The 24,104-nt window shown below is 48.2% G+C and overlaps 1 protein-coding gene across 1 annotated transcript in view; it reads right to left on the reverse strand.

The window, feature by feature from the left end:
• The window catches only part of LOC121446547 (protein sidekick-1), a 958,674-nt gene that overhangs the window by 189,802 nt on the left and 744,768 nt on the right, over nt 1-24,104 (reverse strand). Inside the window, exons 15-17 of the mRNA XM_041649217.1 lie at nt 20,701-20,848; nt 19,592-19,732; nt 11,648-11,829 (exon numbers count right to left, since the gene is read on the reverse strand). Of these exons, the coding sequence (XP_041505151.1) occupies nt 11,648-11,829; nt 19,592-19,732; nt 20,701-20,848 (471 nt within the window). The remainder of the gene's footprint in view (nt 1-11,647; nt 11,830-19,591; nt 19,733-20,700; nt 20,849-24,104) is intronic.

The following is a 24,104-nucleotide window of genomic DNA, read 5'->3' on the forward strand; positions in this document are numbered from 1 at the left end:
TGCCCTGTTTTCCCTGCCATAAAAGGATCCAATCTATAAGACCAGGGAGAGAGGTATCCATCGGACCTTAATGTGGATTCACGTGCATCTGTTTCTCCTAGTGCCCCGCGGGATGAAATGTATATGCCTTTCAGACAGGAGACGAGAGCTCATTAAATGCAAGAGTTACGGGCTGTCCACTAGCAGGTGGATGTACATATTACGATCTATATGCTGGCTGTTATCGTTAATTCCAGGTCATTCTGGGCTGCAGCTGAGCTCTTGCATTGTTTGTTTCTTGCAGCTTCCGATACACCCGAATATTCACACTTCATTAAATGTCTCAAGCACATCACAAGGGCAACAAATCCTTCACAAATACTCTTGAGCACTTTTTTTTACAGCCTTTATAAGGAACTAACACTTTACAAGTTCTGTATGTCTCTTCCTAAACTTATTTTCCCTCAGTTCTTAATGAAGCTTTTTCTCTCGGGCTAGCTTTCTTAGGGCTGAGAGGTGTTGCCTAGGCTACTGGGAAGGAAACCCCACCAGTGGACCTGTGTGTTACAAGACCAATCTGCCACACAAGATGCACCCATTGGCACAATAGTGGCCTAACTGTTACTGGGTGAGTCAACGGCTTTCTTGCTGGATTTGGGGTTCACTCTATACGAGAGAATTGCCCCTGGTGCTGGGACCCAGTCAAAACCCATGGGTGGAGAAACTGTAGGCCCTAGGGAGGGACCTACTACTGACACTGTGGCACACAGGGCTGTGTGTGTGCACATACACAAAATCATAATCCCATGTGAGAAGTGAAGAGCCACCAAAGATACGATGCATCTAGAGATGATGGGAAGATGGAACAGCTAGTGGCTAACGTGGCAGGTAGTGACCTGTGATTGAGCAGGACAAGGAACCACTTCCCAGACACAACCTTGAAGATGAGAAACCAGAGTGGCTTTCTGATTATTCTCAGAGTGCCCTGTTTGACTATACTGTGACCACAAGTTCAGGTGTGAGGGGTAGTGAGTGACAGGAGTCATGGGTGGGGTATGTGTGAGTGCGTGTGTGTGGACTACTTTCCTACTGTTGACTTGATGAATGAGCATTGTTCCTTAGTGGTAGAGCTACTGTTCAGCTGCCATGCTCCAGTGTTCATGCAAGTGACCCTAAATAAACTTAGTGGACCACAAAACAAGGCAGTAGCAGGAGGAGGGTGCATTGGGACAAGTGATCTGGAAGGGGTCAGAGAGTGGTAAGAAAGGGCATTGGGGTGAACATGATCAGCATACGAAACTGTCAAAGAACATGTCATAAACTATGAAGGAAGTGGTATGCTTGAAGCTCCCCATCTCTGCTAGGGTTTCTACTGCTGTGGTAAAACACCATGACCATGAGCAACCCAAGGAGGAACGGGTTTTTGCATTCACATCACAGTCCATCACCAAAGGAACTCAAGGAAGGCAGGAACCCTGGCCCCGGGAACTGAAGCAGAGGCCATGGAGGAGAGCTGCTTACTGCCTTGCTCCCCTGACCTTCTCATTTTGATTTCTATGTACCCCAGGTTCGTCTGCCCAGGAGTGGCACTGTCCTCAATGGTTTGGGCCCTCACACACCAATTATCAGTCAAGAAAACATCTTGTCTAGAGATGTGTCTTCTGGCCAGCCCTACAGAAGCATTTTCTTGATTAAGATTGCCTCGTCCCAGATGACCCTGCTTTGTGTTAAGTTGACACACAAGCTTCCTTCCAGTTCTCCATGCCAGCCTTGGGCTAAGCTGCATTTACACACACACACACACACACACACACACACACACACACACGGGCACATGCACACGCTTGCTTACTGGTCCATCTGGGACCAGGTCACTGCCTTGAGCTAGCTCTCTGCCACACTGGGCAGTGCATCTCCTGGCTCCCGTGTGGGCTGGAGTACGTGGTGCTAGGAGGCTGTGCTTTGGGAAGGCAGGATGCAGAACATACCCACTCTTGATACCAATTTCTCTTCTAGTTTGCTTTCTGCTGTCGCGATGAGACACGGCAAACAAAAATGATTAGAGGAAGAAAGTGTTTACCTCATCTGATATCTTCAGGTCTCACAACCCATCAGGGATGGCAGAGCAGAAACTCCAGGCAGGAATTTGAGACACAAACCATGAAGGAACGCTGCTTACCAGCTGGTTTATAGACTCATGCTCAGCTGGCTTCATATGAACATTTTACGTGTTTGGGTGCTTTCCTCTACATGTACAACTAGGTACCACATATGCGCATTCCCCTCAAAGGCCAAAACAGGGCATTGGATCCACTAGGACTGGCATTACAGAGAGTTGCGAACTACCATTTGGGTGCTGGGAATCGAACCTAGGCCCTCCTGAAGTGCACCCAGTGCTCTTAAGCACTGAGCCATCTCTCCAACCCTCAAAGATCTTTCTTTATGCAGCCCAGACCCACCTACCTAGGGATGATGCTACCCACAGTGGGCTGTGTGCTCCCACATCAATCATCAATGAAAAACAATCACTCATAGACATGACCACAGCTCAATCTGATCCAGGAAATTCTTCAGTTGAGAACCTCTTCCTAGACAACTCTAAATTGTATCAAATTGACCACAGAACCTAACCAGGACATTCTACTCCTGGCAGTTTGCTACATAAACATATTTACTGTGAAACCATGATCTTCCCTTTCATGTTTGTCCCCAAGATCTCGTGCTAATATGACAATATAAAATGTATATTTAAAAGTCTCATTCTGTAAAAATTCCAGGGCTTTAAAAAGCCCAAGGTCTCGCTAGAAATTCAAAATCTCTTAACTTTGGGCGCTTATCAAATCAAACACAAATCATATGTTGTGGCAGTGCTCAAACCTCCATGCCCTTAAAGTCTGGAGACAGGGAGAGGGGTCAGGTTGGACAGCAGGCATGGGGTCGGAAATGGAGGCTGCCCTGGCACCGTTTGGAGCAGTGTGATATAAACCAACGGGGTCTGGTCTTAGTCAGTCATCCCTTCGGGCTCTGTTTGCTTATGTGTCAGGTGCTGCACCTGGGGTTGCGAACGGAGGAAATACAGAAGAGACGCTCAGACGTGGTGCTTCCTAGAGCTCCTAGGCTGGAAGAACACACATCTATAAATCACAAATGAAGTGACAGCCTCAGTAAGTTAAGGTGGCTTCACCATTCCTGTGGGCTCTCTACCGGCAGCGGAAGGTCATGCTGAAGACAAGCTGCTCTCCTACAAGGTCAGCGGCAGGACGCAGATGCTGGAACGAACCCGCACCCCTCACCCCCTCCATACTCTGTGCCTAGGCTCAGGGGCTCTGCACACACCTGGGTTTGACTTACAGCTGATATAATCACCACTCAAATCACGATGAATCCTAAGTCCAGCGGGAGCACTTTTTGAAAGGGATAGCAGTCAAATTAGACAGATGCCAACACTGCTCAAATTCATCATTCTTTAAACACAATGATTAGTGGACACAAATGATTAGTGGGCCAGGAAATCAATTCAGTGGGCTCATCTACATGTGCGCGTGTGGCGTGCATACATGTGTGTGTATGTGTGTGTGTTTATGCATCTCAAATTTGAGGTCCACACTGAGTGCCTTCCTCACTCATGCTCTTCTCTCTTCTTTCTTTCTTTCTTTCTTTCTTTCTTTCTTTCTTTCTTCTCTCTCTCTCTCTCTCTCTCTCTCTCTCTCTTTCTCTTTCTTTGAAACCTCACTATGTAGTCCTGGCTGGCCTTGACTCTCTCTGTACAGACCAGGGTGGCTTTGAACTCATAGAGATCTGTCTGCCTTTGCCTCTGCTTCTTGAGTGCTGGGGTTTAAGGTTTGTGCCACCACCACACCTGACTTTCCACCCTATTTTTGAGTTAGGGTGAGCTTCCCTTCCCCCCGAAACCTGGAGCTCCTGATTCAGGTATAATTGTTGGCCAGCACACCCCAGGGCTCCTCCTGTCTCTGCCTCTCCAGAGCTGGGATTATAGGTGTGTACCAACATGCCCGGCGTTCATATGTAGGTGCTAGGGATCTGAAGTCAGGCCCTCCTTCTCGCACAGCAAGAAGCGCTTTACCTACAGAGTCATCTTCACCCTGCAGAGGAGTGTTCCTAAGAGACGGAAGCAGGATGAAGCAGGACAGAAACTGTCAAAGAGCCTGGTAAAGTAACTGTTCTTGTTTCATGCATGTGTACATGCGTGTGTTCATGTGTGCATGCATGTGTGTGTGTGTGTGTGTGTAAAAGATTTCTTACTGCACATTGAACTGAATAATTTCCAGTGGCCACCGCGCAGTCACCTGTCGTGTGAGTGTGAGAGAGATGGCATCCGTTTTCTTCTTATTTTACATACAAGCTACAGAGAAAACCTGAGAGCCATTTCCACCAGGCTTGATATATGCAGAATGTCAAACACGAATGGCAAACTCTGGCGATGGCAGGGTACTGTGGTAAAGGCCTAGTCTGGGAGGCAAGCTGAGCGACTTTTACGTTCTAGCCTTTTCCAGCATTTTCTTGCTACATGATCTGGGGACACAACAGTCATCTCTCTGAGCTTCCATTTATTTTCCTTTGTAAAACAGGGAGGCACGTGGTCTCAGTGTCTAATAATAGAGAGTAAACGAAATCAGGTAATGAGCAGAAAAACACAGCCAAGATAAGGGAAGCTGGTGCCCCGTACAGTGTCTTCCCTGAAAACGCCACCAAGTGAGCCTCTCCTTTACTGCAAACTCCAGGTGACCACATTAGCCTCACCCAGTAGATTAGCCTGCATCTATTCTGTTTGGCTTTTAGTATTTGGGTAAGGCTGGAAGAACCTGGAATGCTGTGCTGTTGGGAAGGAAGAACCTGAGGTTAGAGCATCTCTGGGGCTGGGAAACACGTCTTTTGTGCAATGCCATTTAGTAACACAGTGAGAATTTCCCGAGAGGGATCAGAACGGGGCTCTGCAAACGAGTGCTCATTTACAACCCTTAGTTTAGAAAAACCTTTCAAAGCCCAAGCGAGCACTTAGGAGCTTTGCTAATGTTCTCGAAATGTGGATAACCAAATGTTTTTTCTCCATTTCTTTTAAAATATCAAATATTTCTCCTTCATTACAAGGTAATGTTCTGAGACCATAATGAATCATGATAGCACAAACATACCTGTTATGAAAAGAAAAATGATAAGAGGAATAAAATCAGGGGAAACATTGGTACACTCCAAGTGGTGATTTATTGTATAATTTGTCTTTGGACCCTTGATAGAAAAATCAACATCTGTGTCTTAATGGATGTGTTTTTAAAAATGGATAGAGGGAATCTGCTAATCTGCATGGGTTTGCTTGGGGATTTTAATGTAATCTATTACATTTGTGTGTGTGTGTATGTGTATATATATATACATATATTATAAGGTATAATGTATATGCATGTGTGAGTGTGTGTGAGTGAGTACAAGTGTGAGTGTGCCATGGCATATGTGTGGAACACACATATTTATACATATAGTGAATGTGCATGTATGAGCGTGTGTGTGAGTCCAAGCGTGTGCATGTCATGGCATATGTGATATGTGTGGACTATATATGTATGCATGTACAGTATGTGGTGTGCGTGTATGAGTGTGAGTATATGTGAGTATGGGTGTGTGCATGTCATAGCACCTGTGTGGAAGAAGATGACTTGGGTGTCTGTCACTGCCTCCCACCTTTTTTTGACATGGGATCTGCTGTGCGTTGCTGTTTGAGTGCTGCTGGCCACTTCTTCATCTGCCTCTCACCTCCTGGTATAAGCGCACTGAGATTAGAGTCACTTGTGCTACCATGTCTAGCTTCTCAGGGGGTCTTGGGGGCCTGAACTCAGGACATCAGACTTAGGCAGCAAGCACTTTCCCTGCTTCATCATCTTCCTAGACGCCCCCCGCCCTTATATTTTTGAGGCAGGTTCTCTTACTAAACCTGGAACTCACTGTTTTGGCTGTACTGGCTAGCAAGCAAGTCCCTGGGCTCTTCCTGTGTCCACCTCCCTGGTGTTGGGACTTCAGGTGTATGCCAGCTTTTTATGTGGGTTCTAGGAATCCAAGCTCGGGTCCTCACTTGCCCCACTGAACCGTCTTTCCAGCCACTAGATAACATTTTCTACTCCAAGTCTCTCTCTGTCTCTCTCCCTCTCTTCCCCTCTCTCTCTCTCTCTCTCTCTCTCTCTCTCTCTCTCTCTCTCTCACACACACACACACACACACACACACACACACACACACACACACTGACAACCTCCTAGCTTCATCCCTTCCCCTGTCTTTCAAGGCTATTGAGCCATTCAAACAACCCCAATGGCAGAAGCCAGACACCGAGTCAGTGTCACTCAGGTAGGAGCCTCAGCTGGCTTTTGATGACTCGGGCCTTTCCCTCTCCTTCTGCACGATTAGAAAGTTGCTGAAGCAGACAGTGGCAGAAGAGAAATGCTTCTAATTACACCGGGCGTTTCGACCACAGAAGCTACGCACGGTGCTTTTTTCCCCCCTTCTGGAAACCGAAAGTGCTATTGATTTCTGGGCGAGCTATGAAATGCGAGCTACTCCTCACCGCCTTTTGGTCGTCATGATGGAAATCTGACAGGCAGCTCCCAATGTGTCACGGGTTCTGGGTCCTCCACATCTATAGAGCAGCCAACCTGCCCTCTGACCCCGTGGAAAGTTCACTTGGCTCAAACCCTGTCAGAGCAGCGACGCTCCATTTGTAAGTTAATACGTCCTGTTTAAAATGCTCCCAGCAGAGGTCAGGAGGCATTGCTGCGGAATCTATTAGACGAGATTGATGGAGGTTTTGGGGGTGGTGGATGGAAGCAGGACATGAGCTGTCACGGAAGTTAGGAAGTTCTTCTGGGGTTAGCCCGTGTGCCCAGGGCACCAGTCCATGTTGAGAACCTGCTAAGAAGGCATTGGAGAGATGGCTCGGTGAAAAAAGTGTTTCTCCTCCAAGTGTGGGGATCAGAATTCGGACCCACAGGACCCACATACAAAAATCCAGGAAGGTGTGGTGGCCTCCTGTAAACCCAGTACTCAGGAGGCCAGGACAGGTGATCCCTAGGACAAGCTCGCTAGATAGACTAGCTGGACTCGGCGAGCTCCAGGCTCAGCCAGAGCCTGCTCAGTACATAAGGTGGAGAGCAACTGGGGGAGGCGCTGAAAGTCAAATTCCACACACAGACACCAGTGAACCTCCTCATCCTGGACTCACACACATTCAAATAAGTACACACACACACACACACACACACACACACACACGTGCACGCATACGCATGAGCGCATTCACGCCATACACTTATACACACGCAAAGGAAAAACTCCACAACGAGCCAGGTGGGCATAGCACACTGTGTACCATGAAACCCACAACCTGGTGTAATTCAGTAACAGAAGCGCCTGGGGTATATGGCAGGTGAGTGGTGGATTCAATTACTTCAGGGCTTGCCACCATACTGGGTTCCACCCGGTGTGGGAATAACTTGCTTACCTTCCCAAAGGGGCTTCCTGGAAGGAAACACATGTTTGAGATTTTTTTTTTTAATGTATGCCCAAGATGGATCTGGGGGAAGCAGTATGTTGTTGGTGTTCTTTCCTGTTGGTGCCGAGGGCAGCTTGTGACTACCACTCTCCCCCATCCCCACCACCTTTTCTCCCTGAGAACTTAGCAGAGTCCCACATCCAGCCAACGGCCACATAAGCTACATATACTTTGCCCAGTGGTCCCTGTGGAGTGCAGGGTGCTTTCTTGACTCTCTTTGAAGGGAGAGGGAGCCAGGCCCTGATAGGCTGAAATCCCACCCGCCCCAGCTAAGCATCCCTGGCCTCCTTTGTTGCCTGCCAAATTTTGTTTCTGTACACGCCCATGATCTCCCAAATGAAGCTGGCAATTACTTTTATGAGTTATTCTTTCCTCTTTTAATGTACAAGCATTTTCATTTCCCCCATTTCTGCTTGAAGGACCTACTCCAGCAGCGCCAACAGCTGTAGGACACTCAGGGGACACTAAGTGACCTCCTAGCTGCAAAGGAAGCTTGACTCAGCTATTGCCCACACCATCCCCCTGTGTTTAGGACTAAGCTCCAGGGTCTGCAGGGGGACTAAGTGGAAGTCATGACCAAGAAATGTTGTACACTCTCAGTTCCTGCCTGTTCCAACAGAGATGACTAGGAAGCAACCCAAGCACTGCCCCCATTCCTTCACCCCCACCATGCTGAGCCTTACTCTTCTCTGGAGGCTCATAACTAGAAATCATGTAGCCCATGGGGTGACCCGTCACTAGAAGTCACCTTGGAAAGGGAGCGGGAGCTGTCGATGGCCCCTCTGGCAGCCATTCCCCTGCCTTAGGTACCTGTCCTCACCTTCCATTTCCGCCTTTCTGGGACTAGGATTACGAGCACATACCAACATAGTTGTTTTTTTTTTTTTACTTGAGTTCTGGAAATCCAGTTCATATCTTTACTAATTGAAGCATCTCCCCAGCCTGCATGTGATCTGATTTGAAAGAATAATGTACCACCCAAATGGACACCCGAGTCCCTTCTCACTGCCCATCTCAGAGCTGGGAGAATCTGTCACTTTCCAGCCAGATTGTTGTTCTTTTGACTTTCTATGTAGCTGCTCCTGTGTGCCCCACCCCTCTTGCCCATGCTCCACTGATGGAGTTCTCTTTTCATGTCTACTTGACACACGCTAGGGACTCTCAGTCGAGGGCATGCCTCCATTAAGAGTTGCTCATAGTGCATATTCTTCCCTTCCTTCCTTCCTTCCTTCCTTCCTTCCTTCCTTCCTTCCTTCCTTTTTTGTTTGTTTTTCAAGACAGGGTTTCTCCATGAAACAAACAGTCTTGGCTGTCCTGGAACTCACTCTTTAGAACATACTGGCCTCGAACTCACAGAGATCTGCCTGCCTCTGCCTCCAAAGCACTGAGATTAAAGGCGTGTGCCACCACTGCCCGGCTTGTAGTGCATTTTCTTAATTAGCAGTATATGTGGGTGGTGCCATTTCTGGGCTGGTGGTCCCATACGCTATAAGAAAGAAATCTAAGCAAGCCATGAGAGCAAGTCAGTAAGCAGCTCCCCTCCATGGCCTCTGCATCAGCTCCTGACTCCAGGTTCCTGCCCTGAATCTAGTAAAACATGACTTCCTTCAATGATGAAGTAGGACCTGACATTCGGGAGCAGAAACACACCCTTTCCTTCCTGAGTTGCTTTGGTTGTGGTCACTTTAAACACAACAGTGGAAACCCTAACTAAGACGTCTTCCAACTCAGCATTTCCAGCTTGTCATTCCCTCTTAAACCTGTCATGGCTCTCAAGTGCCAAATACATATACTAGGCAGAGTCTCCAGCCTCAGTACCCTTTTAAATTAAGCCTTGATTTCTCTGACTGTACACAGAGCTCAAGGGCTCTGTCAATAGAATGGGGAATCAGTTAATAGTAATCAGGTATAACCCATAGCCTTGCTTACAATTTTATAAAGATTTGCTCTATTTTTAATTATGTGCATGAGTGTGCATTTGCATTTGAGTGCAGTGCCCAGTGAGGCCAGAAGAGGGCGTCAGACTCCCTGGAGCTGGAGTTATGGGCAGTTTTAAGTTGTCCAGCACGGGCACCGTAAGTGCTCCTAACCACTGAGCCATCTCTCTAGTCCCCATGCTAGTAATTTGAAGTGTTTCCAAGTTTACTGTTGTTTTATTAAACAGGCTCATTAACACAAGCATTTATTGTCCAGGCTGTCCGCTGCTTGCCTCTTCAAACGGGTGGTCAGGAATCCCTTGCAGATGGACAAGCCCTGCCTGGCTGTCCAGCATTTTAATATTGCTGCTACTTGCTGGGCAGGCAGCGCTGACTGTTTTTAATTTATAAAGGAGGATTTATGGACTCTTGGATGGCAACCGACAGCCAATCAATAAGGGCTGATAATAACAGCGTGTAATATCAAGGAACATTAGGTCTGAGGCTGGATTTGGGGAGAGAAGTGGGCAGTTAGAAACCTTATCATTTGAAAAAAGGTCAAGGCCCTGGTAGCAATAAAAATGCCTAAGCAAATAAAACCACACCTGCGAACTGAGAACCTCATAAATTGCTGAGAAAGAAAGGCTTAGAGACCCCGTGAAGGGAAATTGCCCCCCCCTCACTCCCTCGGCCAGGATTTGGGTTGCTGTAGGACCAATGTGGCCATTAAGAAAGGGACTGTGTAATACTGCTTAGGACAACAATGACAAGTGCAAGTGGCCAATGTCACCGAGGTGCCTGGGGCTGCAACAGGAATCTTCCAGAAACCAAAGGAGGAGTTAGTGGCCCTAGAAAGGCTTAACTGTAAACCCTGGGGCTGAGCCTTGGCATGTACCGGGAGAATCAACCACTTTCTGACATTTTGCCTCATTTCTTTGAGGGATGGGGGAGCACTTATTGATTTTACATTGTTGACTTATATAATAGTTAAAAAAGCCCAAATTCATGAATTCTGTTCCCAATAATTATATTGCCTAAACTAAAGCAGTATCTGAACAGTTGTCAGTTTCAAAAGATAGCCATGATAGCAAGGCTGTTCTGACCCGCTGACAGTTGTGACCCACTGAGGAAAGAAAGAGTTCACAGGCCTTCTCAAGACTGCATATATGATCAGATGTAAGCCCCACCTGCCCAAGGACCAGGTAACCTCCTGGGATTCTGGGAGTTAGAGATCTGGAAACTAACAACAAAGCATCTTGGCACTACTTACCTGGAAAATTTCCAGGTGATGGTTTTTACCAAAATTTCATCTTGGTTAGTATTTAATACACTTAATAAAAGCTTGTTTAAATTTGGCCAAAAGGGTAGAACAGTATTTTTTTTCTTTTTGGCCAATTTTAGGATTAACTCAGACTCTCCTAAGACTCCATATACAATGTACCTAGACTCTTTTGCTCCCAGCTCCCAGAGGAACAGAGTGCTAAGACACTAAGTTTCTCCTCAGCAGCGACGAGGAGGTTCAGGAATAGGCAAGGAGTGAGATCCCATTGACTCACTTATGGGTTAGATTTTCCTGTAAAGCTCTTGGAAACTGAAGTGCCTGGAGAAATAAAACATATCTCGCATTTAAACCTTCCCTAGGCTACCTGGCTGATTAGAAGGTCTGTGACTTTGGAGAGCTGGAATGGTACAGGTCCAAAGCCAGATCATCTTGGGCTCTCTCTAGCCCTCAACATCAGCATTTCTGGTCCAGCTCCATGGGGTGACCTAGCATCTTTAAGAAGCCTAGGTAAAGAAATCCTTTGCTATATACAAAAAGGACCTGTAGCTCCCAACAGCTCAGTCTGAGCATGGCATCAGAGAGCATCTGAGGCCCGGAGCAGTGATATTCCGGCTTTGCTGTGAGCTTTTTGTCAAGGTATTTGAAAAGTGTCTTGAACTGTGACTTACTCTGTTCTGTGACTAACAAGATCTCATTTCTACGGCGGAGCATATCTTTGGGGACAACTTGAGTTTGCATTCTTTGTCTATGGTCACTAGTATTTGACCCCAGAATAAACAAGCCCTTACCCATTTTGAGGTAAGGCCTGTGTTTTTATCGACATCCCCCTAGAGAGCTACATATTCCAATCAGACTGGACTGACTCCAAGCCCCAGTTTCCCACAGAGGTTCCCCAACCCCCTGGCAACTCACCTCCTTGTAAGGTGTACTCGGTCACTGCCCTGCTGAAGACTCCCAGGCCTGCGCCATTGTAGGCAGCCACCTGGATCTCATACTGGGTCCAGATGATGAGGTCAGTGACCAGGCAGTAGTTCACCTCCGGGCTGCTAATGTTCCTCTGCTGATGCTCCCCGGGCAGGCCAGCCAGGCGGTACCTATGGCAGAGAGGAAGCATGAGGCCTGGGACACCGCCCACGGTGGACTGTGATCGCCTTGAGAGGATGGCGGAGGTCAGCAGGCATGGACGAGGCTTCGAGCTAGGCCTGACCACAGCATGCCTTGGTCAATGGCTTCATACATGCTATACTCTAATCTCATGGTGACCGTAAACTCCAGGTGAAGTGGAACAGGCTTTCAACTCCAGATGGCCATGGGGAAATTCTGTTGGTTTTGTTGCTGCTGCTTCAAGGTAAACTCTTGCCACTGTAGCCTAGATGTCCTAGAACTTACCTGGTAGCCCAGGCTGGCCTCTGACTTGCAGTAATCCTCATGCCTCAGTTTCTCAGCTGGGACTGCAAGTGTGCACCACTCCACTCAGACTCGGTTTCCCATTTGAGAAAATGCGATAGAAATGCCTCCAGCACTGTCAGCTGAGACAGACTGCCCCAGCTGCTGGAAAGAGGCTATGGGGATCCTGGAGGCTGGTGGAACCCAAATGATGCTCCTTTTCTCCCTCTCTCCTTCCTTTCTATTGAGATAGGGTCTTGCTATGCAGCCCAGGCTTGCCTGGGACCCACGATACTCCTGCTTCAGCTTCCTGAATTACCCAGATGTGTATCATCACATTCTAAAAGTTCTGCATTTCAGGTGTGAACTGCCGAGTGTGTACAGTGACTCGGAGTCAAGGTTTGGAACCTGATCACTATCAGGGATGTAGAGAAAGGTTGATCTTGCAGCTACATTGCCTGGAGAAAACAGGAAGCCAATGGTCTGTGGTCTCCTGCCCTCTGTCCTAGTGCCCCGTCCTGTTTCCATTTAAGAATAATCTAAATTGGTCCACAGATACCCCAGACCTAGAGTGAGTAGCTTTGAAAACATACTAAAACTTCTAAAGGGCTAGTCCATGACTAAGTATGACCAATTGCTTTTTGGGGGGACCTTTGTGGGTTCTTGGGTAACATGTCCTTCAGCACCCTGAAGCAGAAATTTAAAGTTGGTCTTATTCACAAGATGGCTTACACAAACCATCTCTGAAAAAAAAGAAAGGCATGAATTAGGGAACGGCTTTTGTGCTGTGGAAGGCCTTTTCCTGCATTATTTTCATTAGCAAATGTTTTTCCATGATTCCGTTTATAGAAGTTAATGTACTGAAGTAGCTCAGTTAATTCACAGAGCTTTTCTGGATCAGTTCCCCTGGGTAAAATGAGAGACACGTACAGTCATCCTGCGGGCTTTTCAAAGCGTCCAATTTATAGCCCAGTTGTTCTTGCCTCCGCGAAATGTGGCTTTGTGTGATACCCAGAGAGGGGAAATGACTGACAAGACGTCCTTAAACAGAGAGGCAGCTGCAGACCCACTAACTTCTCACAGCGACTGGAGTTACCAGGGTCTTCCCAGCTTCTGCCCCACTGACAGAGCAGAGGGAAGGGACGCACCCAGGACAGGACAGGAACCCCCAGACCAACAGGGTCACTGAGGCAGGAAAACTAAAGCCCAGAAATCACAACTTCCCTAAGAGATATGCAAATGAGGGAGTAGAGAGAGGCCAGAGAAGTTTCTTCTTCAATCCAGGACTTCCCGGGGACATTCTTCCTGTCTAAGGAACCATTTGTGCTTGGTAAGGCCGATTTGGAAGGAAACAGAAAGGAGGAAGGACAGAAAGCCTTGAAGGCATGAAGGTCAAAGCTAGCTTTCTCTGCACCAGGGCGTGGTGGGAATCTTCCTCCCAGACAGTCCTGAATGGAAGCTCTGGGAAAGAACTGGGCTTTCGGCTGAGCCCTGCTAGGACGGTTGAAGGATGAGAACTTCACTGTGTGAGGTTGGGGAGTTACAGGTCTAATATCTAATTAAAATTACTCCTGGGCTGTCTTTAGCCCCTCGACAGCCATTCCTTGCCTACCTCTGTGTCTGAACTAACATCCTTAGGATTAACAGGCAAAACCTGAAATGAATCAATGTAACAGACTACTGGCTTCCCCCAACCAAAAGGCTGAGAGTGCTGTTAGCTGGCATCCGAGGTCGACAGTGCCTTGATTTAGGACTTTCTTGGTTCTTTGACTGTAAAACTTCAAGGAACTGTCCTCATGTTGGAATGCAGAATTAGAGGTGACCCGAATCTGTGTTGGGCCATGGTCACTTACAGTTGGTTCCAGAAATAAGCTCTTTTATTTCTGATATTCAAGGTGGAGGTGTGCTTTCAGGCGGACAGAAGCTTGTGTTTAAATCTTGATTCCCACCTGGTAGGTTGGAGTGGGTGGAGTCTCATCTAATCAGTAGATTCATAATTGGCTCAGGAGTTGGTGGGAACCAGGTGGGGCCTGCTGGAGAAGGTGGGTCGCTATGACTGAACCTTTGAGGTATACACTTTGTGCCTAGCTCCTTCCATAGTCTTTCTGCTTCAAGGCCTCTGTAGATCAGCACTGCCCCCCTGTGGGCCCTTCCACTCTCCCACCCACCACAAGCCCAGAGCAATAGAGCCAAGTGAGCACACAAGGAGCCCTTGGGAACCATAAGCCAAGATAAACCCCTCAGAGGGAGACTAGAAATACAGGGGGAGCGAAGGGGACAGGAGAGGGAAAGCCAGACCTTCCTCATCCTGGGATCTAGTTTGTGTTTCGTGCCGACAGAGTCTAGGACAATCAGCAGATAAAGTCCTGAATGCCTAGACATACATCCTCAGACAAGGCTGTGAAGTCAATAAGCAGAGGGTGTGGCCCAGCTGACAGAAGCCTGGCTGGCAAGCAGGAGGCCCTGGTTCCGCCCCAGCCCCTGGTAAACTGCAGATGGTAGTGCCCATTTGTAATCCTAGCCCACGGAAGTTGGCAGCAGGAAGAACAGAAGATCAAGACCCTCCTTGGTATGTAGAGAGTTTGAGGCTAGCCTGGGCTACATGAGCATCTGCCTCAAAACCAACCAAACAAACACAGCAGGGAACAACCACACACAACCGGGCTGACTGGGAGTCAACCTGCCTGCAGCCCCTAGTGTTCCTTCGTCAGCAATCCCCCCTCTCCTTATCAGGAACGGTGAACCCGAGCAACCTGCCTTGGATTGTAGGAACGAGAGGAAGGGCTTTACTTGAAACTGAGGTTTCGCTTAAGCTTGAAATCGTTAAAGCTTGCTGTAATGAGTCCTAAGAGACGTGTAACCCAGAGAGCACCATGAATATGCATCTCCACAGGACACCTCGCTGCACCCATGCCTTGGGCTTATCCACCATCAGTTCCCTATATGATTCTGTGTAAATATCATCCCTCTTTTAAGATAAGCATAAGGAAATGTTTAATTATTATTGTTGTCATGTGTGCGTGTATGGTCTGTATGTGTTCACATGTGTGTGTGCATGTGTGCATGTGAGTGTAAGCGCACCTCTGTGTGAATGTGTGTGGAGGTCAGAGGTCAACACTAGCTTTCCTCTCTGCTTCACAGGGGTCTCTCACTGAACCTGGAGCTCATCCATTTGGCTAGTCTGGCTGATAAATGAGCTTCAGAGATCCCCCTGTCTTGCCCGACTCCTAGCCCCTGCTCTGGGGTGACTGACATGTGGCACCAGGCCCTGCTTTTTGTGTGGGTGCTAAGGACTCACACTCAGGCACTCAATGCTTGCAGAGCCAGCCTCTCACCCACTGAGCCACCTCCCAGGCCCCGAGTAGATATTTCTTCACCGCTTTCTGGGAGACACTGCAAAGTCACCCCTAGGAAGGTCTGGCTCCAGGGAGCCCTTCACTACCCAACACACTTTCCAAGGAAAGGATATGAGATTAGCATTGGGGGGACATGGTGGGGGACACAGGCTGAGGTCCTTGTTCAGGACATGAAGCCTGTCCCAACCATACATTCTCCTCAGCCACTTCATCAGGGAAGAGTAGGATTCACTTTGAAAATAGAATGGGCAAGGGGGTCCACTCTGGCCCGGGCTCTAGGGGTCCTGGGGACGTATGCTGGATGTCTGAGAAGGTCAATGAGAAGGACGACTCCACGGAGTATCCTCTTTCCTCCTTTCTGAGAGGATCTGTTACCCTGGAGATGGGCTCAGTCAGAACGGATGAATTTTTATCCAGAAATAAACAGGATTTTTTTAAAAGGACATAACCCTGAGTGCCTCTCGGAGAAACATGCTGCCTATTATTATAAATATTTTATCACCGTGCGAGCACCCTAACTACTTCTTACGGAGTGAGCCACCAAGGTGATTGATCTTCTATTTGCTCCCATGCATTGTGTGTGGGATCCGACACAGAGCCTGTGCCCTGGAGGGTTCTCGCTCGGAAAGCAAACCACGAGCTGCAAGCTGGGGCCTTTCTCAGAAGCATTTGCAGGCGAATGCATCTTGGTACGGGTCTTTAATTTCCACCCACTTTGATATTCAAGGCCTGGGGTGGTGTGCCCTCATTTTTTTAGGCCTTCCTTCGACTTAAGATCTCAACATTACAGATGCCCCCTTCCCCCCTCCAATCCAATAGCACTGTCACCAAGAATCTTTTAAGGACAGTAATCCCAAAAAATAGAGAGAGGTGCAGTCTGCCATGTGACCTCATAACATCAGACAGTTTTATTATTAGGCTCTGTGCCCCAAGCGTGTTCAGGGGGACAAACATCGCTGCCCCTACTTGACAGGCTCTGCCTTGGGGACCCTCCTTCTTCAGAGAAAGGCGCTGGTTGTGAGCAGGGCAAGCTAATTATTTTCATTAGTTGACAGGCATGGACATGGGGGATGGCTAAAGTCGGAAGGGAAGCACAGCCTTGAGGCACAGGAACCCTTAGTGTGAGGCAGCAGAAGGATGGGTAGGAAGGTCAGGCTACTGGCAACTGCCACCAACTGGAACAGAGCCCAGGGCCACTGCTGCTGGATGATATGACTGTCTCCCTCTGACCTTTTGCAAATGGAGGATGACAGCTGGGGGCAGAGATATGGGGAGCTTGGGCACTGACTTCCTGTTGGTCCTTTAAGCCCCGTTAGACAGACAAGGCTGAGTTCAGGTTAGAGGAGAATCATAGGCTGCAGGGAGGCGGAAGAACAGCAGGGAACTGGCTGTGTCCTGCAGCTCTGGCTCGCTCCGAGCAGGGGCTTTCCACAAAGAAGCCTTCTCTCCAGCAACTATCTTCTCTTAAGGGTCTCTCGGTGCATGCAGAAGCCCCATCTCCCATCTCACTCCACGGTTAGCTGAAGTGAGGTGACTACAGTCACAGGTCCTTTACAGGCGAAGCAAATGGAGCTGAAGAGCCACCATTCTCAAGCTGACATTCCTGCACTTGGGAGGTGAGATGAGAGATCAGGAGGTTGTGAGCATCCCTGGCTACATGGTGAGCTGGAGGCCAACCTGGCTACATGAGACCTTGACACAGCAAAAGACATACAATAGGGCCAGAGAGATGGCGCTAGGTAAGGGTGCTTGCTGCAAGGCTAGCGTGATCTGAGTTTATCTCTGGGCCCCACAGTGGGAGGACAGAATGTCGTCTGATGAAACTCCATACACTAAATAAAGAAACGTCATGAAACTACAAATGATACATAAAGGGAAGAAAGAAAGAGGCCCGGTGGGGGGGGGGTGTCAGAGTCGTCAGGAAAAAACCCACATCTCTCATAATGTAAATATCTGTACTTTCTGACGGTCTTGGTGACCCCCGGGAAAGGGTCCTTTATGGTGGTGGATAACTCCTGTAAGGTCAGCACTTGGGAGCTGAAGGCAGGAGGATACGGTGTTCAAGAATGTCCTCAGCCCAGCTGGAGAGATGGCTCAGGGGGTAAGGGTACTAGCTGCTCTTCCAGAGGTCCCGAGTTCAATTCCCAGCAACCACATGGTGGCTCACAACTATCTGTAATGTAATGAGACCTGGTGCCTTCCTTGCCAGCAGTACATTGTATGCTTAATAAATAAATAAATCTTTAAAAAAAAAAGAATATCCTCAGCCACATTAACAAGTTCTAGGCCAGCATGACCTACACAAAACTTGTCTCAAACAAGAAAACAACAAGAACAAAAAGAGAAAGAGAGAGCCCAATATTTTCACAATTTCCTTCCTAGTTAGACCTCTGTTAAACAAGCACTCATGAACCTCAGCCCAGTGTGTGACAGGGAGGTATTTGGAGAATAATGAATGCATTCCTGCTTCAGGAAAGCTCATAAGATTGAGGGGTGATGGTGGTAAATACTTTTAATCCCAGCACTCTGGAGGCAGAGGCAGGCAGATCTCTGTGAGTTTGAGGACAGCCTGCAGCCTGGTCTACAGAGTGAGTTCCAGGACAGCCAGGGCTACACAGGATAACCCTGTCTTGAAAAACCAAAAAGAAGAAGGAGGAGGGGGAGCAGGAGAAGGAAGAGGAAGAGGAGGAGGAGAAGGAGAAGGAGAAGGAGAAGGAGAAGAAGAAGAAGAAGAAGAAGAAGAAGAAGAAGAAGAAGAAAAGAGGAGGAGGAGGAGGAATAGGAGGAGGAGGACGAGGAAGAGGAGGAGGAGAAGAGGAGGAGGAAGAAACCCTTTAATTCTAATCAATCTTTTATCTTTTAATTTGTCTCAACAAAAAGCTCCACAGGGATGACATTTGGTGTCATTTTGACATTAGTGGTAGCTTGGACAAAGGAGGTGCTTCGCTCAGATGCAAACCTACCATCCCTGCTTAGGCTGGGCTAGCAACCTGCATATCCTTTGGTGACATTTGGTAGGTACACACGTACCTTCATCCTTGCCCTAACACCAAAAAATACATCGCTTTCATTCCCAGCACCTAAACATTGCCAAGTTGTAGGGATAAGTCCCGCCCCTTAGGGGGCGTGTTCGCCTCGGGCTAATGTCTGCCTATAAATTTGGCGAGCGTGCTCCGAGCTGTCCTTTCTGCTTTCCTGGTCTCCACGGGAACGGTGGTTCTGTAAGTCTATTTCTACATTAAAACTATATATATTTTTACAATCTGTCTGCATTCGTTTACGCCGCTACACCAAGTTGTGAGTATACATGAATATGTGTATATAAATTTCTTTGGGGGGCCTGGAGAGATGGCTTTACAGTTAAGAGCTCTTACTGTGGACCTAAGTTCAGTTCCCAGCTCACAACTGCCTGTAACTCAAGTTTTAGGGCAGCAGTTCTCAACCTGTAGGTCATGACCTCTTTCGGGGGTCAAATGGCCCTTTCATAGGGGTTATCTAAGACCATAAGAAAACACAGATACTCATATTACGATTCCTAACAGTAGCAAAATTACAGTGATGAAGTGGCAATTATTTTATGGTTGGGATTACTGCAACATGAGAAACTGCAGTAGACAGGGGGCCAAGGCACTAGGAGGGTTGAGAGCCACTGCTCCAGGGCATTCGACACCCTCTTCTGACCTCCTAGGGTACATACCCATACACATATACGCATAACCAATGTTTTTCCTTTGCTATGCCAGAAGATCTGGCAAAAATGGAACAAATTAGCATAGTAACTGTTGGTTAAACACTACCTCAAATTAATTCAGTTAAGTGATTGTTCTTACCAAAGTAGGCATCCATAGAGGAAGGGTCACAGTGAAGAATGCATCTGCTATCTCTTCCATAGTGCCTCCCTCCATTCTCCTACTCAGTGCAAATGCTAACACTCGTCTGCGTGGCCTCCACACACCCAGGAGGCCCCCACAAGGGTGCCCATTGGCTGTGAACTCTGCTTTGCTGCAGTAGGCACCCCTACCTAGAGTCTATCATTTGACCTGCTCCCCAAAGTTCTTATTGGCTGCTGCTAACAGTTAACAGGACAGCCTGAAGGTTTGTTCTAGGTACTTGCCTGAGGATGTAGCCCCGGAGCACCCCATTGTGTTCCGTTTCTGGTGGTGGCTGCCACTGCACCATGATGGACTGGTTGGTTCTCCCACTGGCTACAATGTTTTTTGGGGGAGCACTTGGTGGTTCTTCTGGTAACATCAACCTAAAGATAAAAATATATTAGAGAGAGAGAGATAAGGGTCAGCAGCAAGGTACCCGGCCCAGAGCCTTGTTGAGGAGAAATCCAGCCGAAAGCATGCAGCTGACCTCACTGGGGCTGTGTGTGCAAGAGTTACGGCAGTCAGCAACTCAGCCAGGAGGCAATGGCGGAGGTGCGGTTCATAGTGTTCATCTAGTGTCCTGCTTAGCTCTAACTGTTAACTTTACAAAAACCTGGAAACACCTGGGAAGACAATCTAAATGAGAAATGATCTATCTTAGGTTGGTCTGTGGGTATGTCTGTGGGGGACCATCTTAATCGAGCTGATGGACATGGGAAGACCCAGACCACCGTGGGCGGTATTATTCCCTATGCAGGAGATACTGGTTTGAGTAAGAGCGGAGAAATCCCGCCGAGCACAAGCAAACATATATGCGTGTGTCAGTTTCCCTCCGCCTTAACCATGGTTGTGGCGTGACCACCTGCTTGAGTACCTGTCTCTACTTCTCCACTATGATGGGCTGTAACCTGGAACTGCCAGCTGAAACAAACCCCTTCTCCCCTAAGCACTTTTATCAGGGTACTTTATCACAGACACTAGGACATCCATGAGGCCCTGGGTTCCAACCCCTGCATCGTATACTTTGGGTGTGGTTGCATGTCTGTAATCTCAGCACTCTGTTGGTAGAGGGAGGAGGATGGTCCTTGGCTACATAGTGAATTCCATAAGACTCCGCCCCTCAAAGAAGGCAGTGCTGTCAGGAGGGACCTGCGAATGCACAGAGCACCTTGGGAAGGGTCTATGACAGCTGCTGCCTCCAAGCAGTTAAGGGAAATACAGCTAGCTCAGAATGTGCCAGTGTTCATGCTGCTCAGGTTTCCGCCAGAACCGTGAGGCTGGTCATTCATCTCTGTATCTACTGTTGGGATCCACACCATCTAGGCTCTGGGTGGGGGTCAGGCTCACTCACCTGCTGGTCTCCGTGCTGTACTGGCCCTTGCCTACTTGGTTCACAGCGCACACCCTGAACTGATAGGTTCGGGCTGGAGTCAAGCCACTCACAGTGACGGCTGTCATCTCCGGGTCAACATTTGACAGATGCACTTTCCATGGAGAGTCTACAAGAAGGAGCAGAGCAGAGACACTCAGGAGCATGCGCCGTCACGGGACGAGGACAAGCACGGTCTTGTTTGCTCTCCCAGACCAGGGCTAGGAGAGGTGGTGGCTAGCTCACTTTATGAATGGGCAAACCAGGGCTCTCAGCTGTGTGGCTAGCAACTGGTGTGCTGGCATGAAGTTCATGAGCCTCACCCCAAACCAAGGGTAGAATCCTGTTATTCCTATGGCCATTCCCAGGACAGAGGGATGAAAGACACCTCCATCTGTCCTCAGCAAGGAGCTATGTGTGGCTCTGAGTGTGTCCCTCTCTCCCTCCCTCCTTTCTTTTCTTTCTGTTTGTCTTTATTCCTTCCTTTTTTTCTTCCTTTCCTTTCCTTTCCTTTCCTTTCCTTCCCTTCCCTTCACTTTCTGTTTGTATATGTGTTACTACATATACAACTGAGGTTGTACATGCATGTGGAGGCCAGAGGGCAATCTTGGGGATCATTCGTTTCTGAGATAGGATCCCTCACTAGTGCGGAACTCACAGATCCAACTAGATTGGCTGGTCAACAAGCTCAAGCTCCAGGGAGCCTCCTGTCTCTGCCTCTGCAGTATTGGGATCACAAGCTGGCACCATTACACCAGATGTTTTTAGATAGATTCTGGGGAATTAAATTTGGGCCCTTAACACTTTACTGACTGAGCCATCGCCCCCCACCCCAGCCAAAATATAAACTTTTTTTCTTCTTCAGCCTGCATATGGCGCTTCAAGGGAAAGAAGAAAACCCTTATTCCTGGACTCAAAATGAAGTGCGGAAAGTTGTCTGTCAGCGTTCAGTCAGGCAGCAAAAGGATTTGTCTCCAGGAAGAGGATGCTCCACACATCAGGGAATGATAAATAGGCACTGTATTTGTTAACAGTTTAATAAGGAAACGACTATGATAAATACAGATGGGCTAGGCAGTTTGCAACCCATCTGCAGTGTGGCAGCCTGTTTCTGCCACACCCCCGAGCTGCTCTGGCTGGGGAAAGACATGCACAATTCATAGCTAGCATGGTGCATCTCTTGGAAGCTGCTTCCCTGCAGGTGTGGAAGGGTATCTCTAATAGCAGAATGGGGTATTGCCTGCAAGGAAGCCTCGGGAACGTTCTGGTAGGAGTGATACTGTCGCATGTTTTCTGAACAGTTTAAATATTCCTCTCAGCCCAGCCAAGGGTGACCTGGCTGTGACTTAGAGCATCTGCTGTGCCTGCCCACACTTAGGTGCCGGGCAGACTCTCCTGGCCTCACCCTTCTCATCCATCTGAGACGGTGATACTAGCAACCCCCTTTCACACACCCTGAAGATGGTCAGAGAGAGATGGGTGTCCAGGGAGCTGGGCTCTGCTTTGACCGTGGGCAACAAGCTCCAGCTGCGCATAAACACCACCCATAAAAATCACAGCTGCTTCTGCAGAAGCTGAGGGCCAACTGTAGGGAGTCATGGCATGCACCAGGGTTTCATGGGAATTGTGCCTGCCACTCTAACTGCTTACAGGTTACCATGAAGTGGCCTCATATTGCTACAGAATAGAACCCAGGCTCCCCAAAGCAACAAGAGGAATGCCTATCCCCACGTCGGAATCCATTATCTGGGATTCCTGAACACAGAAGTCAAGCTGCCTCACATATGGTGCCAGTTGGGCTGCAAAGACAGATTTTTGTTTTTTTAATGATTGTAGATAAAGCTGCTTCTGAGCACAGCTTTCTGGAAATATGGTTTCCACCACCAGCTATGCTGTGCTGTATTCCTGGCTTTTGATTTTTGGTGGTTCGGGTAATTAGCTGTTGACAAGGATCCCTCTATGTTTCATTTAGAAGCACAATACTGGGCTTAGTGGGTAGAAGGGCTTGCTCTGCAAGCAAGAGGACTTGAGTTTGAATTCCTGATACCCACAGAAGAAGCTGGGTGTAGTCAGAGACTGATCATTCATTTCCTGATCGCCCAGACACGAAATAATCACGCAGAAACTGTATTAATTAAAACACTGCTTGGCCTATTAACTTGGGCTTCTTATTAACTAACTCTTACATCTTAAATTAAGCCATTCCTATTATTTTGTATTTTACCATGAGGCTCATGGTTTACCGGTAAGGTTCCAGGGTGAGCATCTTTCTCCTTCAGCAGCTACATGGCATCTCTCAGACTTTGCCTTCTTTTCTCCTCTATCTCTGCTTGGAATTCCTGCCTTGCTCTATTCTGTGATGCCATAGGCTCAAAGCAGCTTCTTTATTAACCAATGGTAATAAAACATATTCACAGCATACAGGGGGGAATCCCACATCAGCTGGTCATGACTGTGTGTGCCTGAAACCCCAGTCTTGGAGCAGACGGGCAGATCATGAGAGTTTGCTGGCCAGTCTGTCCAATGAAAGTGATTTTCAGCTCAGTGAGAGACCTGTCCTGAGGCAATGAAGTAGAGAGTGAGATAAGGCAGCTGGCATCCTGCTCTGGCCTCCTCATGTGTGGGCACCGGTATGCTTACACGCACCTACCATACACACACATGCGCGCGCACGCGCACACACACACACACACACACACACACACACAGGAACCCATAGGATGTATATCTTAATTAGCTATGGAAAAGCTAGTCCTCTGAACCTCTGTCACTATATATAGCCCACAAAGACCAGAGTTTCTCAGCCAACTCCATCACAGGAGTCTCTGACAATGTGGAAGGTCATCGGACTGCCCTTGACACCGTGGAGCTGGGCCTGGCTTTGCTGAGGCTAACAGTTACAGATCTAGCTTCCTTCCAAAGATGGTTGGCATGAGACAGGAAGACCTGGATGACCGACATTCACTGTGAACTCTTCCATTTAGAGCTGTCCAGTTTCCTATGAACTTCTGTAAAGTTGAGAGACCATCAAGACCATAAGTCACCTCACATCTGTTAGGAAAGTGGAAATCAAGCAAACAAACAGAAAATAACAAGGATCATGGGATCACATGCTGAGCTACCTACTTCCCCTCCGAACCCTGGAGGTGTAGTCTCAGGTGACCCATCCCAGCCTTCTCCACCTCTGGACTGCAAGGGAGCAGCTACTCTGGTTCCATAGCATGAGTGAGCCTAGCCATGCAGGGAGGGACAGAACTGGGAGCATATGGTGCCAGCTGGTTGACTAAGATGGTTCATCAGTGCCAGACAAGGGCAGGAAGCTGCCTGCTGGGGCTTTATCCTGGTGTGTCCCCATCAAGCCTTACATTGAGGCTGGGTCTCCTGGT

Source organism: Microtus oregoni, unplaced genomic scaffold, assembly GCF_018167655.1.
Source record: "Microtus oregoni isolate MIOR12 unplaced genomic scaffold, Mior012 000003F_ref0000135, whole genome shotgun sequence".
NCBI classification, from domain to species: domain Eukaryota; kingdom Metazoa; phylum Chordata; class Mammalia; order Rodentia; family Cricetidae; genus Microtus; species Microtus oregoni.